An 18,369-nucleotide genomic window follows, 5' to 3' on the forward strand; every position below is an offset into this window, starting at 1 on the left:
CTTCAAATGTTCCCCTTTCATAGAGGGGTGCCGTACGGCACAAGAAGAAGTCTCAGTGCTATTATTGTGGCAAGAAGGGATATCTTTGGAAGGATTGCAAAACATCAGCAGCTTTACAATAGGAGTAAGCGCGGACAGTGACAATGGGTGACGACTCTCTTGGTGAGTTTTCCTCTTCTCCAGGTCCAGGTTTAGGCTTCATCTTTGTTGCCTTGGCAATGGTTGTATGCGCCTCCCTTCCAGGCTAGTAGTACATGTGATGGGGTCATCCCTCATAACTCTATAATGCTAGAGAGAGAGTGTGAGGGTGGTGAGATGGGATAGGTGAACCTCATCTATACAAGTATACAGGTGCACATGTTTCGGAGAGGGGTCTGCCTAACGCATCAATCGAAGTCTGGTAGGTGCAAATCCTAGAGTTGGGATTGATATGCAGGTTCATGATGAGCTGGTTATTTGACAAAGCGGGATTGGCTCCTAGTTTGAGCTCACATGAGGGGACACTCTGGCCAAAGGCAGGGAATCCATGGCCACATATGCTCAAAGGCATTTTTTCCAGCATGATCTTGTATGCTACTGCGAGACCTTGTTGACATACATTGAGAGTTGCTATGATTCTTCTCTATTTTCAGGTGCTGGTACGATCGACAATAACATTGACATCAGGTTCTCTCTGAGGCACCTTGATGGTGGCTTGCGCACCCACTGCTTGGGTATCCATGGTTCTACTCTGGTGGTCCTTGTTGTATATACTATGATGGGACATTATCGTTGTATATTGTATTGAATTAGATCACCCATGATCTGAGAGAGCGTGTTAGCAAATATGTCAATTCAAGCTAAGTTTGTGTATGTCAGTGGGCTAGGGCATAGGATATTATCTTGATTATTTAGACATTATTCCTGGCATTTTATGATGGTCATTTTTGCATTTCATGCTAGCCGACCAGACATTATTTATGGCATTATTTTTACCTATTTGTTCAGGCTTCTCCACGTTATGATAATTCATCACCTGACTAGTTTTGGTGGAGGGAGAGGAGCAAGTGCCAGTGCCTTCACAGCCGGTGACTCACATTGGTTTTGTATTGTTTCATACCTTGGTATATGGATTCCATTTTCTGAGTATCTCTTTGCTTCTGAGTTCCTTGTGGAGTGTTCTTTTCTTTTGCAGTGTTTTTCTTGTTGTCTCTCGTGTTCAATAGTTTATTATAGCAGTTTTCCACATGCTTTCATCACTGTATCCACTTTTGACATATACTAGGGTGTAACACTCTTATCTCTACATAACATCTATTTAATGTAGGTTTTGGTCATCTGCACAGAGTTCATCTATGAATATCTTATCATTTCAAGGAACAACACAAGGAAAATAAATTTTTTAACATGGTACATTGAAGGGCACACCTCTTCACAAGATGAAAATGCAACATATTTGTATCTGATGTAGTTGCTTGAAATGCAACATTGTTGCATGATAGGAAATGTTGGGTGCATGTGACAAAGGCTTGTATGCATTCCATTTAAGTAGCATTTGTGAGATTACAACACCCTCTTGTAAGTGTAATCGTGCTTGATTCAAACTTTTTGGAAACCCCAACCTTTAGAACAAATTTGGTGCAATGATTGGTTCTCATGGCGCATAGAATGAATGTTTGCCCTCGTCAGATTTAGTCACCGTTTGACTAGAAAACTAGCTAGAATCGTTAGCATACATTGAGACATGCAACTGAGGGCTGAAAATATTACTGTCATTGCTTGAGAATGCAGAGTGGCTAATGTTGATCTGTTTGCAAGTTCCTTGCTATTATGTCTTTAGCTCTCTAGTTCTGTAGGATTGCCATATATGAAATGCAACCTAAAGAGCCTAAAGGATTGTTGAGCTAAAAAAGCATTAGCTTGACTTAAAGGTCCCCAAAACATGCATAATTAATGAAGAAAACCTTTTATTTTAAAAAGAAACGTGATCCTAGAGAGTTACTGTGTCCCACATGCAAAACCCTAATTTGGGTACCCCAAACTTTCTATAAATAGGCATGCAGCCCACCACTCTCCCTAATCTCGTTTTTGCAGATTTGAGGTCTTTCAGCTTGCTGCCCACACCTTGGACGCGGAGGACATCACAGGTCAAGGTGGTGATTGCTGTCTACAATAATTTGGCGCTTGTTTCCAGCCTACCACACATTGTTTGGAGCTGATTTCAGCCTGTTGACTGCTGCTGCTGCTGGTTTTCCTTGCTGTCGCCAGCCTGCCATGTCATCAATCAGCTTGTGTTTGCTGTCCTTAGCTGTTGCCTGCACAATTTTCTCTTTCCTCAGCTGCCGCTTGTACAATTTTCTCTCTCCTCACATATGTTTTTAGTCTTTTTCTCTCTTGCACTGCCATTTGCATCAGATTCATTTTTCCTTGGTTGCGTTTGCTAGTGTTCATTACTCAGAGGTTACCCTTGTTGCGTTTCAGGATCCGTTTGGAGTTCGATATTTTTTCCAGCTCATTACCCCTACTCTAATCCTTGAGATACAGGAGTTTGTGGTACAATGTTCACTCTCTACATAGTGTGTTTGTTGCATGAGCATTGTATATTCAACAGTCATTCATTTCATTATTATCTCGTTACATTGTCTGTGAGTTACCCTATTCCTGTGTTTTGTGTTATCAATTTGTGGTTTGTTGTACGATTGGTATTATGTTTTTGTGCTTAGAGTATCTCGTCACATGGTATCAGAGCCAAGTTCTCTTTGAGAAACCTGGGACTTGATCGGAGAGCTCATTCACAAAAGTAAGAACATCAAAAGATTTAGATGACTTCGAACACCGACGCACCACTCCACACTCCATAGCCAAGCATGTCAAGAAATGAGCAGGAGTGGGCCTCCTAGCTTGCCCCGCTAGATCTAGTATGGGTGGAGAAACTTCGAACTACCATGGAGTACATGGACCATACGAGATTTCATCGCTGAGTACGATCTTATTCTTATGTATAGGGCTTAGTAGCAGAATTGAAGGTAAGCTTGAGTTTCCTCCTTTAGATTTGGTGCATAGAACTATTGACCATGCAGACACGATGGAATCTCCACTTTGGATTGGCCATCCTCAAGTGGTAACTAGCACGGATTACATATCACTTCCATCTTACTTTTTTTCTCTACTGCCAGGTATGTGCAATCCCGTTTTTGATTCTATGGTATTTGATTCTTCTATTTCCCATGGTTCAGGAGATCCTCTTAAAGAAGGGGTAATACATAACAACTTTTGGTTTGGAAGTATTGAGGAAGATAGATATTTCTTTGAAGTCTCCAGACAAGGTAGGAAAAAGAAGCAAGAACTTATAAGTATCCCTTCTCTTCCTTTTTCTTTAAATAATTTTGTTTCTCATGGTCATATTGGAGTAGGTACATCTCATTTTGTTGTATTTAATGGATAAAAGGAACCAATGATGTTTCCCACATCTTCACCGATCACAAATCCGTCTGGGCTCCCACCCATCCCTTCCTCATTTTCCGCTACACATTTCTTTTAGACTTCATTAAGCGTGCTTATGTTTCCACCACACACCATATTGGGTTTTTCATTAGGCAGAACCTTTAGGATTTCTTCTTTCTCCTATTCGGGTGGTGTATTCGTGATGGGAGCTCATCCTTCCATACATACACTTTTGAGTTTCTCCCTCCAGGGCATTCATCGAGTGTGGATCATTTGGTACCACAGTTTGCCTCTATGGCTTTACCTAGTGGATCACTTGGTCATTCTATTGTGCCCTAGCCGACTCTTAAACAGGGCTACCATGTCCCAGTGCCTCCATGTATAGCTTCGCACCTTATGGAAACACTTTTGTTCTAGTGCCTCCACAGCAATTGACACTCATTGGACATCAATAGCTTATTTCTGCCTACCCTATTTCTTATCCCCCTCCTTGTCCTCCACCATCTTATTCACCAGCACATCACACTTATCCACCCCCACTAATACCTCATGGTTCTAGCTCCTCGTTTGCCAAGAACTCATTCAATGACAAAACTCGTTTCAACGGGTCTAACTATACCACTTGGTCCAATTTGATGAGGCATGTCCTAGACTCCGAGAACATATGGGATCTTGTGCTGGGGTTGGAATCCAATGTGATCACGCACTTGTTTCATACGAGGTCGTTTGCTCATGGAAGGCTTGTAATGCCTCCGCTATAGTTGAGTTGATGTACGGCTTACTATCTGAGTTTCATTCTCAGCTTTAGCATTTCGACTTAGCATTAGAGCATCGGGTACACTTGATTGATAGCCATGCGGCTTGGGATAGGATCTATCACATTAGTCTTGACCATGAGCTTTAATTTTTCACTGTTAATGATAACGATGACCTTAAGGTCATGTTGTTTGAGTATCGGTAACTCCTCGCTCAGTTATCTATGATGCGGGCTCCTAAGTCCCCTGATGATTGGGTCACGTTGTTCCTGAACAAGCTACCAAGGAAATACTTTAATTTTTTGCAGTAAGTCATCTCACAGCCCACTATGTCCACATTCTATGAATTTGAGTATCATCTTTTGCATTTATGCTAGGTTTTTCGATTAGTTTCGCGGGGCACCTCTTGTAGCGGAGGCCCTTGTTGCCGCTTCTTAGAAGAGACAACAAGGGAAGGGTAAGAAACATCAAAATTTCACTTAGAGCTCATTTAGTGAGACCCAAGGGAACAACCAATCTTGTCTTAAACTAGGATGGCCAAATGTACCTAAGAAGAATAGGTATAGTCAACATTATTAGAAGGCTGGCCGTTTTGACGATGAGTGTCGATCAAAGGCTAGACGCACACAGTCAAAATCTAAGTCTCAAACCCTTGTACCTAGTAGGGTCACGCCCAGCAAGGGAAGCAGGGTGGTGGCAACCAATCTCAGGGGCCGTGGAAAGCTCAGTTTCACACTACTAGCGGTCAGTCATCACAGTCGACAATGTTCTCAATGCCAGAGGGCTTGTTCGATTGGTTTGCAGAGACCCACATCCTTCCTTTAGAGGCATTAGATTTGAATCTCATTCATATCTGTGAGTTGTCTCCTGAGAAGATGGTTGTCGCAGAGGCCCACTTGTCACAACCGAGCACTTCTGCTCCTACTTGGATAGTGGACAGTGGAGCTACTCATTACATGACCCCTATAGATGACATTTTTCTCACCAGACATCTTGTAGCTGGGAGAGTCAGAGTAGGGAACAACTCCTCGGTCAAGATGCAAGCTTGTGGTTGCATTAGTTTTGCCATTGATGAGGGTTAGGATCACGCTACGTTGGATGACGTTTAACATGCACTCCAGCTTGGGGTGAACTTATTGTCTGTTCAGGAGCTTTGTTAGTTGGGGTGAGCAGTCTTCTTTACATCGATCCTAGTCAAAGTCATTGATGACAAGACTGGTTTAGTCGTTGCTCATGACAAGGCACAGCTTAATGGCCGCTATCACCTGACCCACTCTCTTACCGTGTTGAGAGCTGAGAACTTCGAGTTTCATCGCTTCTAGGCTTTAGCCACTGCACGGGAGCTCTTGAGCACCGAGCACCTCTGGCATTACCACTTAGGACATCTTGGATACGACTCTTTATGAGTTGTCACATCGCTAGATGGTTGATGGTATTTCTTACCTGAAGCTATCTCGAGAAGTTTGTAAAGCATGTCAGCTAGGTAAGTAGCACCGTAACCCATTCCCATAGCAGCTTACTCATTGAGCTGAGACTCCATTGAGATTGATTCACGTTGATCTTTGTGGTTGGCACCTATTGCTGCCTTAAATGGTATGCCTTACTTCTTTTTGAGAGTGGATGATTTCTCTTGATACATGTGGGTATACTTTCTCAAGCACAAGTCTTATGCTTTCACCTATTTCAGTGCTTGGGTGCTGCTGGTTCATAACCAAATTGGATGTCGTGTAGGTATCATGAGGAGTGATAGCGGTGGATTAATCTCCCATGAGTTTTTCAAGTTTCTACAGGAGTATGGCATTTCTCGCCAGCTCACCTCTACCAACTCTCCTTCCCGGAATGGAGTTGTAGAACATAGGAACTAGATAGTTTTGAACATGGCACGCTCTATGCTATTTTCAACAGAGATTTCTGATTGTCTATGGGTTGAGGTTGTTAGCACTATTGTGTACATCCTCAACTGATGTCCGACTGCGGGAGTTCCCAGGGGACTCCCTATGAGGCATTTTTTGGTGAGAGGCTGCTTGTTTCCCACTTCAGAGTCTTCGGGAGTCATGCATACATGCGCGTACCTGACGACAAGATAGGAAAGCTCACTCCTCGAGCTGATCTGTTGATCTTTGTGGGTCTTTCGAAGGAAAGCCTATTGTTTGTTTGATCCTCATGCAAACAAGGTGATCGTCAGGCGGGATGTCGTCTTCGATGAGAGGGATATATTGCAGTCTTATGCACCGGACTTTGAGTCCTTACTTCAGTCCATATCATCGAACATTGTGCCTTTTGAGCTGAGTCTATTGCCCGCAGCTGTTCTTCTTGCAGATTGTTCTGTTCCCAGGTCCCCTCCACGAGACCTGTTACCTCGTTGGTACTAGTAGACTATGTGGGATTCGGGGATCCTTTCACTGGATTGCTCTTCGGAGAGCCCTAGAAGATTTGCTCAGCTTGCCCCTCAGGATTCATATGCTTTAGTCTTTACGGTTGATTACATTGCACATTTCGAGCCGCAGATAATTGGTAGGAGACTCTCCAAGACCCTCTACGGCGTGAGGCCGTGGAGAAGAATCTGGATAGTATTGTCTGCAATGAGACTTGGCCCTTGGTGGATCATCCTAGTCACAAGAAGGTCATTGGGACGAAGTGGATTTTTAGGATCAAGCTAAAGGCTGATGGAACTCTAGACAAGTATAATGCTCGGCTCATCGTGCAAGTTATTGATTATAAGGAGAACTTCAGACCCATTGCTCGGATGACATCTTTCCATTTGCTAGTTGTGCTTGCTGCTCACCATGGTTTGTCACAATACCAGATGGATGTCAAGAGCACCTTTTTGAATGGTTATTTGGAGGAGGAAGTCTATGTGGAGCAGCCACCCGGGTTTCCTTCCACTGCACATTTGGACAAGGTGTTCCTAAATAGGGTGAGTTTTACTGTTTTTTCTCCCCTCACCTACATTTTTAGTCTTTCTCTCTTCTCATCTGCGTTTTTAGTCTCTCTCTCTCTTGCACTACCATCTACATCAGATCCAACCTTCCTTGGCTGCGTTTGTTGGTGTTCGACACTCGAAGGCTGCCCTTGTTGCGTTTCCGGATTTGTTCAAAGTAGAACACACTCTAGCTCATTACCCTTACCTAGCTCATTACGCTTGCCCTAATCCTCAAGATACAAGAGTTTGTGGTACAGTATTCACTCTTTGCATAGTGTGTTTGCTACATGAGCATTGTATATTGAGAAGTCATTCATTTCATCGTTATCTGTGTTCATTGTCTTTGAGTTATCCTAACCCTAACTATGTTCTGTGTTATCAGTTTGTGCTTTGTCATACGATTGGTATTGTGTTTTTGTGTTTAGAGCATCTCGTCACAAGGGTAAGACCAATATATATTGCAAAGATACTACTTGTCATGTAAACAATCCTAGGTAGTTGACAGCTGTTATGGTTGTGCTTGAGTCCTTGTTATATGGGCAATGCACAATGTTTTAGTCTTTAGTTCTTTTTTAGTTCTTAGTGTGAACACAACTAAGGGTATAAGTTGTGCCACCACTCTTAGAGTTAAAGTTAAGAGTCAATTAACTCGAGTTGAGTTAGAGCTAGGTCTATCTTAGACCTATCTTGTACCTTTCATTCTCATTCTTTCAGTTCAGCAAGTACACTCTACTCTTTTACTTCAGCACACTCTCATTGTCTCTTTTCTCTCCTCCATAGTTGGCTGTCATCAAAGCAGATTCTACGCACGGAGTTAATTCAGCCACCATCAGCTGGTGTCACCCCGTCTAAGGTCTTGTTGTTGTCAGCTAGCTCTCTGCTTGAGGAAGAGAGGGACAAGTTGCTGTTGTTTTCAGCCTGTGTGCAGCCCTGTACGCAGTCCTACACGTAGTTTTGCACGCAGCCCGAGGAGCTACTGCTTTGGAGGAGCTGTTGCTGTTTTCAACTCTGCCCCTTATTTACTCACCTTTGCCCGCCATATTCTCAGTCTCGCCTGCGATTTTCTGCAAACCTTAAAAATTTTAGAAACCCTAATTTTCAGATTTGGGTTTTTTTTTGAAATTTCTGCAATTTCCCATCCATTTTGGCCATCTCTTTTTGAATCTCAGCTCATGCTGCCCAAAATTTGGGGCTTTTGTCAAATTTCACTCCCAGAGTTCAAATTGATAACCAATTCAAAGAAATCTCATAAGTTTTTTGACATTCTCGCTAAAAATTTTGGGGCTTTTGCCCGATTTGCATTCCCACGTGTGAATTTTCATTGGGAGCGTCGACATTGCACAATTTCATTGACATTTGTGTAAGAAATTTGGTGCCTTTTGTCCTAGAGGTTTCGACATGCATCACGAGGCAGATTTCAGTTGCTGTTTGTTATTGTCATGTATCCTGAGGTGACATTATTGCAGAAATTCAAGCTATAAGGTACAAATTTCTTTAATTTCTTTGAAATTTTAGGAAGAAATTTGAGGCTTTTGCTCGACATGCATTCCAAGGCAGCAAACAAGCGTTACAACAGTATTTAATTGTTGTTATAGTCAGATTGAGAATTTTTTTTTGGAAAAATTCAATAAATTTTGGTAAGAATCGACATTAAGTTGCTATAATTTGTACTTTTGAGGGCACATGTTACGAGGCAAGTGTGATGCAGCAGTGCATTGCTGTTATTTCTTGGTTGAGTGTTGATTTGGGTCAAATTGGGCACACTTTGACATTTGTGTGATAGTTTGATACTTATTGCATAATCCCAAGGGGTTTTTTGGTACCTTGAGGAGTATAATCTATACTTCAGCAGAGAAGTATTTGGCTGCAAATTTTTGTTCATTGCTGACAGCATGGTATGTCAGGGGACTAATGATCAAAGCAACACCCTTGGTGTCCTCACTTAGGAGAACAAACTTGATGGATCAAACTACTCATTCTGGAGTTTTATGGTTCGCAACCTTCTTGTAGCGAAGGACTTGTGGGACTATATTACAGGTGATTTGCAATGACTAGGAGCTCTTGCACCTTAAACACCTTAGTGTATCACTAGAGGAGAGGCTGCTGCTGGTGCTGCTGCCCCTCCTCCCCCTCCTACCGAGAGGATCAGAGGAGATGGGACTCAAAAGATGCACATGCACTTTCTTTGATTGCCCTGTCAGTGAAAAGATCGATTATTCCACACATCCGGTCTTGTAAGACCTCAAAATCAGCATGGGGTGTACTTGAGCATATGTTTGTAGCACGTAACGAGGTCAAAATATCTTATCTCTATAGAGAGTTGACCAATGTGAACATGGATGAGGGTGATAGCATGACACATCACCTTACTCACATATAGGATTTGCGTGAGTAGCTGCTCAATGTGGATGAAATCATTCAGGATGTTGAATTGATAAATATCACATTGAACTCTCTTCTAGAGTCGTATCTTGGTTTGCACACCTCTTTGATATTATCTTTGAGGAGGGGCAACAACCCCTTACATTTGTGGAGTTGGAACTTGGAAGGCCTCTTGTTGCAAGAGGAATAGACTCGGAAGAATATTGTCTTGTATTTAAGAGGTGTGCTATGCTTTCCAAGATCAAAGTCAAAGGACAAGTCAAGCAAAATGCAAAAAATTAGCAAAAAGGTGAGAAATTGGACAGCCATCAAATAAGACTATCCAGGACATAGAAAAGTCTAAAAAGAAGGGGAAATGTCATTATTGCAAGAAGCCAAGTTAGTATATTGATGAGTGCCATAAGAGATTAGCCAAAGAGAAGAAAAAGGACTATGGTTTGGCTGTCCAAGAGACATCAGCCAACAAATCTATTGATAGCAATGCTTATGCCAACTTTGTGGAGGACTATGCATTTCTGACTTGCAATTATGATTCTTTAATGGCTGATTCAGCAATTAATGTTGCTAAAAAGCAGCAAACATGGTATTTTGACAGTGGAGCTTCAAAGCACATCACTTCTAGGAAGTGTTTGTTTTTCTCTTTGCATTTAGTCCCCACTGGGAAGCATGTTACATGTACCAACAACAATAGTTATTATGTTTGTTGCATTGGAATAGTCACTATCATTGCTGTAGATGGTTTCGACTTCATGCTTCTAGATGTCTTGTTCGTGCTTGGCATTACAAAGAACTTGTCGTCTATCTTTGCTTTTAACAAGCATGGCTTTCAGGTCATCTTTGAGGATGATAAATGCATTGTCAGAGATAGGGAGATGGATTATATACTTAGGCTATCTGGGACCTTGTATAAGGGTTTGTTTTTGTTGGATACCTATGATGCACAATCTCATGATGCTTTGGCAGTCAATACTCTATCGCCCGCTATGCAGAATGCAGGGCTATGGTATGCCCAACATGGACATATGAGTTTTGGGAGTTTGATGACCCTTTAGAGGTGTCATATGATAGATGCATTGCCTCCAGTGGAGACTTCACCTCCTCATGCATGCGAGGGATGTATTTTGGGCAAGATGCACAGATTTGCCTTCAAAAAGGATGGTGCAGTGCGTGCCGTTTGGAAATTGCAGCTTATTCACTCTGATGTTTGTGGCCCCATAAGGACACGTGCACTCGGAGGTCATCTTTACTTTGTTACATTTATTGACGATACTCTTGATATACATGGGTGTATGGGCTGAAAGCAAAATCTGATGTGTTTATGCATTTTAAACATCTTATTGCAAAGCTTGAGGCTAAATCTAGCTTGAAAGTGCAGACACATTGCACGGATAGAGGGGGGAGGAGTACATGTCTCGTGCTATTGAGACATATTTGCTTGATCATGGCATTACACATCAAGCCACTGTCAAAATGACTGCTCAACAGAATGGTGTTGCTGAAAGGGAGAATTGCACTTTTATGGAGATGACTCGTATGCTTAAAAGCAAGGGGTTGCCTCATAAATTTTGGTTAGAAGGCCTTTAGTATGCAAATCATGTGTTGAATCGTGCATCCACTAAGACACTAAAGATGATCACCCCATTTGAAGCTTGGCATGGTAAGAAACCCAAGGTTGACTACTTTTGGGTGTTTGGTTGTATAGCCTATGCGCATGTTCCGAAAGAGCTTCGTGGGAAGTTTGATGACAAGATTGTAAAATGCATATCTACTGGCTATAGTTCAGAAAGCAAGGGCTATTGCTTGTACGACCAATGCACAAAGAAAGTTTTTGTCAGTAGGGATGTCATATTTGCTGAAAATGCTGCATTTTCACATGATCAGTTTCAAATGCCAGTCACCCATGACATTGGTGATGCCTTTGAGGGTCTCTTGCCATTTACTTTGGAGTCCATGTCTGCGGTAAATGGCTGGATAGACATAATACAGCAACCTGTCGCTGCACCATATGCGCTTGAACAACAGGGTATTGATGATGGTTTGCCACATGCAGTGGAAGATGTAGTACAATATGAAAGGGCTGTTGTAAATGCAGCAAAAATAGTTTGGAGATTGTTGTTACAAACTCTCCAAGATAGTAAAATGGATGCTTCTTTATCTAAATGCACTAGAAGGGCTGTTAGACATTCAGCACATGATGCGAGCCCATTTGACTGATTTTACGGAAGTAGATGATGGTGATGAGCATGTATTTATGAGCTCACTGTTGGATGATGATGAGCCTAAATCCTTGGACGAAGCTCAACAAGATGTACATTGGATACAAGCCATGTAGGATGAGTTAGACTCTATTGCCACTAAATCTACATGGGATCTTATGGATTTATCACTTGGCAAGAAGGCCATTGGCACAAAACAGGTTTTAAAACTCAAACGCAATGTCACAACTCTATAGAAACAGAATTTGTATCCTTTTTCATTAATTTGTCTATATAATGATTTATTAAATTTGTTTCCTTTGCACTAATTAGATATAAAGAAAAGTGCATTGGAGCTGGCCACTGATGAGTGGTCACAGGTTATGGTGGACCCACGCGGTGGGTTAGAGAAAAGATAGTTCAGACTTCCACCTATATGGCCCGATTGGGCGCTGTGACCAGAACTCACTCATATCAGGGTTAGACTCACACACAGAAAGGATTGATGCCTTGAAGTGTGGGCTAGATCCGCCAGAACAGGCAATTACAATCAACAAGATGGCATGATCATGAAATGCTTGTACAATGTGCATATGTGGGCTGAAAGCTTGAAATGCACATTGCTTTGCATAGGAAAGTCACATGAAGATTCTGATACGGTTTTTGCGATGTACACGGAAAAAGCTTTCATATGACACCCATATTGGGGGGTCCCTAAATTTTAGGAGGTCCCTAAATTTTAGGAGCCTCGAATTAGCCTAAAAATGCTAGTCCTAAAATGGGATGTCATTCTAAAAATAGTAAATTCTGTACTCTGACTGTGCTTACTAAATTTGGTTGTTTCTATTCTTGACAGTATTCAGTCCAAAAAGGAAGGCCATAGAGAAGAGACAAGTGTCAAGACACTTGTCACACAAGTTTCCAAGAGTCCCACCACTTGTCACATCTCATGACATGTGGCTGGACACTTGTCTTGTGCTACTCCACTTTCCCCTTTTGTACTAGCTCTTTCCTCTCCTATAAATAAGGGCTCGTTTTTCTTCATTCAGCATCATTTTTCTTTGCTGTAAACTCATGTACAGCACCCACAGATAGTCAGAAACTGGTCCCATCCATCCCCATCATCATCCCCCACTTCTCCATTATCAAATTCCTCCATATTCCCTCTTCTATCACTGCTGTTTTACAGGACAGCAAGCCTGTAAATTCATTACAGCACCTCCTTCTCAAGCTCTTTCTTCCATTTTAGCAACAAGAAGCAAGCCCTATCCATGTACTGTTGATCAACGATGGAGAAAGGCTGATTTCCCCTCTTTCTTCTCTCATACTGTAAAGAAATCAGTTCTTATAATTGCATAATAGATAATGCATGTGTGTTTGTACATCTTTGCGCGATCTTGTGAGAGTGAGAATTACTTCTCCTCACTCTCAGGTTGATTGTAACTGAGCTCTTCCCTAAGGGACTTGGGTTGAGCAGAAATACATTTCTTCTGGGGGGGGGGAGGGGGTTTGCCCATCTTCAACCCTCAATCTTGTCTCCATTACTTTAACATTTTCATGGCTGTAATTTTGTGAGTAATTTTCATTTTCAGCTTTAAGTGTTCATTCTCTTTTATACTAAATCTCGAAAACAAACGAATATCATAATTGTTAAGTATACTACGTTGTTCGGGACGTTTACACACAAGGCTGATGGCACCATTGTGACAGGTACAAAGCACGGTTGGTAGCAAAAGGCTTTGCACAGAAAAAGGGCATAGATTATGAAGAGAATTTTGCTCCTACATCTCATATGAATATGGTGAGATGTGTAATTGCTATGGCTGCAAACTATGGTTAGAAGGTACATCAGTTGGACATTAAGACAATATTCTTGAATGGGGATTTGCATGAGGATGTTTATATGTCACAACCACTATGGTTTGTGGTTAAGGGAAAAGGGCACATGGTATGTAAGCTAAACAAAGCTCTTTATGGTCTCAAACAGGCCTCTTATGCATGGTACTCTAAAATTAATGCATATTTGGCTAGCAAAGGGTTAATCCCACTCTACACATTAAGAATGAAGGGGGGGACTTGCTGATTATCATTCTTTATGTAGATGACATGTTGCTTGCTGGACCTTCAGAAGAAAAAATTGCAGATTTCAAGGCTGAATTGAAATATGCATTTACTATGTTAGATATGGACTGTCTACACTATTATTTGGCGATTCGGTTCACCCAAAATCAGCATGGTATCATCATGTCATAGTCATAGTATGTGGATAAGTTGTTACATAGATTTAATATGCAAGATTGCAAACCTATGTGCACTCTTATGGAGCCAGGGGTTAAAGCTGTCTATGCATGATGGTGAAGAGATGTTTGATGTTGCAGTTTACAACCAGGCAGTTGGTTGTCTTATTTATCTTTGTAACATATGCCCTGATATTTAGTATGTAATATGGTGAGAAGGTATAAGCATAGCCCATGGACTACACATTGGCAAGCTGTTAAGCAGAACTTCAGATACTTGCAAGGTGCTTGGTCACATGTATTATTATTTCCCTCGGGGGAGACTTGCAATTACATGCTTATAGTGATTCGGGGTGGGTTGTTGATGCAGAGATTTGGCAGTCTAGTAGTGGATACTGTTTCTTTTTGGGTCGTTCATGCTTTTCATGGCTAAGCAAGAAATAGCCTACAGTGGCTACCTCGTCCTTTGAGGTTGAGTATAGGGCAGCCTTAAGGGTAAGAGTGGAATGTGTGTGGTTGCATAGATTATTGGCTGATCTACATTTAACATTGGAGGGTCCTACACTAATTCTTTTTAACAGTTAGAGTGCTATTGCAGTGGCACGAAATCCTGTGTTTCATGCTCGTGTGAAACATCTTGAGGTGCATTATCATTATGCTAGAGAGAGATGCTATGTAGGAGAGATCTGCTTGATGTATGTTCCTACACAGGAAAATGTTGCAAACATTTTCACCAAGGCACTACCTCGTGAGAAGTTTGAAGCTTTTCGCAAGTCCTTAAACTTGCTACCCTTTGGTGATTGATCATTCGTGTACTTTACCACATTGGCATTGCAAGGGGTATTAGAATTTGCCAATTCTATGGTCAATGCCCAGTGTTTTATAAAGTCTTTAGTTCTTTTTCAGTTCTTAGTGTGAACACAACTAAAGGTATAAGTTGTGTCATCACTCTTAGAGTTAGAGTTAGAGTCAGTTAACTGTAGTTGAGTAAGAGCTAGGTCGATCTTAGACTTATCTTGTACCTTTCATTCTCATTCTTTCAGTTCAGCAAGCACACTCTACTCTTTTGCTTCAGCACACTCTTATTGTGTCTCTTTTCTCTCCTCTATATCTAGCCGTCATTTTCCAACAGTCCTCAGCTGACCTAATACATGATGCTGTCTGAAAATTTTATACCTGCAAGTTGGTTGCTACAGTGTCTTTAGCCTTTTAGTTCTGCAGGATTGCCATATATAAAATGCACCCTAAAGAGCCTAAAGGGTATGAGCTGTATCTAAATAGCCACACTGTATGACCTATTGCAAGGACTCTGGTAATATCTTGTCATGTAAACAATCCCAGGTAGCAGACAGCTGTTATGGTTGTGTTGGAGTCCTCAGGTGACCTAATACATGATGCTATCTGCAAATTTTACAGCTACATGAGGCTGCTTTGTGAATCTAAATGTGTAAACCATAAATAGACCAACAGAATTTCATTGGAATGTAGTGAGAAGTAAAACACATCATGGTTTGTGTTTCATTGTATTCCTTGATATATGATTCTAGGCTGCAGCTGGTTATGATTATATTCACATAGTGTTCCTAAGGAAATTTGTGAAAGATTGTCCAAATTGTTTTGAAGGCATCCTTTGTAAAGGAGATGAAGTTGTGAATTATTGATTAGGTAACATGTACCATGATCTTCTAGTCTCCTCCGTGGTCACTTCAAACTTCAAGCGGCAACTTTTTTTTTGATGACACATCTCTGGTTCTGTTTTCTGTTTTCTGTTTTCTGGGTTGAGCCCTTCCTTTCTGTTAGGTCACATGCACACTGATAAGGAATTCCAAAACATTGTAATCATCTAATATGAGAGAGTTATATGGGCCCATTGTGTGGATTTTGAGTAAGAATGGCTCTGACATACAATCTATCTTCATGGTTTCCAATTGTGAAGCTTTTGCCACATTACAGTTGGGACTGTGTCAAGATTTAATTACTCTGTGTTTTTCTTAGACAACTTATCTACCTTCTGTTTTTATTGACGGATTGGGTGGGGCAGATACATGAAGAGACAGCACTTAGTGGATGTGACAGAAATTTTCAATCTTCTGGGCAAGGAAAAGAAACACCGGTTAATCAAGCTTGGGTTTTATGTGGGCCTCTTTTTTATTGTTATCTACAGGTTTGTTCTGTAGCCTTGAGATATCTGGCCATTGATTTGCTTGTGCTTTGTATGTTTGTCACTTTTTAATTTTTCCAGCAATGAGATTATGACTTTGGAAATGGATTTAAATCATTAGAAAGTAAAGAAGCCTTGATTGTACCACTCTTCAGTGGAGAAGAAACCTGTTGTGTTGGCGCTGGTCTTGGGTGAGTCTTCTCTAAACCAATAGAAGCTAAGGTGAAGCCATTGGTGGTGTATGAGAAAGTCTCTAAAGCGTTTTGTATGCCAATTCTACCAATCACCTGCTGCCTTGAAGAGAAGGAGCGAACGAAGTGAGCTCCAAGTGTTGCAAGCCACATTTGGGGCTACCCTCTAAACACTCTTTTAAGTTGCTCCTCCAAATCATTTGAGCTGCATAACAGTTGCACAGACAGTACATCTCTTTGGATTGAAACTATGCATGCAGATTGCTGTTTCAAGAGAAGGCTTCATGTTTCCTGCTGCTCTCCAATCAATCCGTGAATTTGTGTGCCAAAGAGCAGAAAATCTCAGAAACTTTGTTGATGTGAGGTGGAGAGGATCGAAGCTCAGCTGAGAGTGCAGTAGACAGTGTGGAGAGTGAAGCACGACACCCAATGCAATAGACTGAAAGTGTAAGATGAAAGTACAAGGTACAACCCTTAAACCTTAGGGTTGTAAGAGGGTGTTCACACCCGAAGTGTGTGCAACACGATAAGTGCCCGCAAATGTGTAACATAGGCACATAAAATAAAGAGAATAAATATGGGGAAAAAACCTCTTGTATAGAGAGTAAAAAGTGTCCCAGTGTCCTACTGATCACTGACACTTCTCTGTGAGCGTAGATGTGAGCGAAACCCAATAAACCCCCCTGGAGTGAAGAGTGATCAAATACAAGGGTCATCCCCCACCAAAGGAGATCAAATATAAAGCATTGCGAAATGCTTCAAATTTGTCACCAAGAAGAGCTTTGGTGAAGATGTCTGCCACATTATTGGTGGTAGGACAATGGACAAGGTTGATATCTGTTGCATGTAGCCTCTCTTTGACAAAGTGATAATGTATCTCAATGTGTTTCATGCGTGCATGAAACACTGGGTTCCATGCCACTGCAATGGCACTTTAACTGTCAGTGAACAAAGGAGTAGGGTTCGTGACAGATATATCTAGATCATGTAGCAAGTGTCTAAGCCATACACATTCAACTGTGGTAGTGAAAGCTGCCTTGTATTCACATTCACATGACGATGTGGCAACAGTGGATTGTTTCTTGCTAAGCCAAGATATGCAAGATGAGCCTAGAAAGAAACAATTGCCACTAGTAGAGTGACGTGAATCATAATCACCAGCCCAATCAGAATCATTGTAAGCATGTAAGTATAGTGGTTTCCCCTTGGCATAAAGCAATCCAACAGATCTAGTACCTTGCAAGTGATGGAAAACATGCTTGACAACTTGCCAATGTGACATGCGTGGTTGATGCATATATATCTGCTCAAGGCTGAAACTGCAAACTGTATGTTTGGCCTAGTTTTGCATAGGTAGATAAGTCATCCAATTGCTGGAGCATATGTGTGTATATCAAACAAATCACTGTCATCATGCAATGACAGCTTTAGTCCAAGTTCCATTGGTTTATAGACTAGTTTGCAATCTTGTAAGCTAAACCTTTCAAGGAGTTTACCAATGTATCTTGACTGTGATAAACCGATACCTCTAGCATCAGGTATGAACTGAGCCCAAGTAATAATGTAAAGACCCCAAGTCTGACATCTCAAAAGTTTGCTGCAAATTTTGTTTAAATGTTGAAATCTGATCAGCATGTGTCCTTGTAAGCAAAAGGTCATCAACATATAGATAAATGATCAGCATGGATTCCCCCTCTTTACATACAGAAAGAGTAGACTCTGATGAGCTGTTTATAAATTCTTGGCTGAGTAAAAAGGCATTAATCTTTGTGTACGAAGCTCTAGGAGCTTGTTTTAAGCCCTATAAAGCCTTTTTCAGCTTGCAAACGAAGTGAGCGGATCCCTCAACTGCAAAACCAATGGGCTGTTGTACATATATTTCTTCATGAATTCCCCATGTAAAAATGTAGTATTAATATCTAATTGATGCAAGTCCATCCATAATGGGCAGCCAAAGCAACCATAGACCTGATGGTAGTCATGCGGGGTAGAAGCAAATGTCTCCTCATAGTCAATGCCTTTCTTCTGTGCATAGCCCTTGGCTATATTTGTCAATGGATTCGTCTGCATTCCTTTTCAGCTTGTAGACCCATTTGTTCCGA

General features: G+C 41.4%; 1 protein-coding gene across 1 annotated transcript in view; it reads left to right on the top strand.

Annotated features, from left to right (window-relative positions):
• LOC148019916 (protein cornichon homolog 1-like) overlaps positions 1 to 18,369 on the top strand; it is a 51,507-nt gene that overhangs the window by 9,902 nt on the left and 23,236 nt on the right. The window contains exon 3 of the mRNA XM_087700127.1: positions 15,957 to 16,079. Coding sequence (XP_087556253.1) covers positions 15,957 to 16,079 — 123 coding nt within the window. The remainder of the gene's footprint in view (positions 1 to 15,956; positions 16,080 to 18,369) is intronic.

This window comes from Lygodium microphyllum, chromosome 19, assembly GCF_053477565.2.
Source record: "Lygodium microphyllum isolate KBCC chromosome 19, Lygodium_microphyllum_v1.1.10, whole genome shotgun sequence".
NCBI classification, from domain to species: domain Eukaryota; kingdom Viridiplantae; phylum Streptophyta; class Polypodiopsida; order Schizaeales; family Lygodiaceae; genus Lygodium; species Lygodium microphyllum.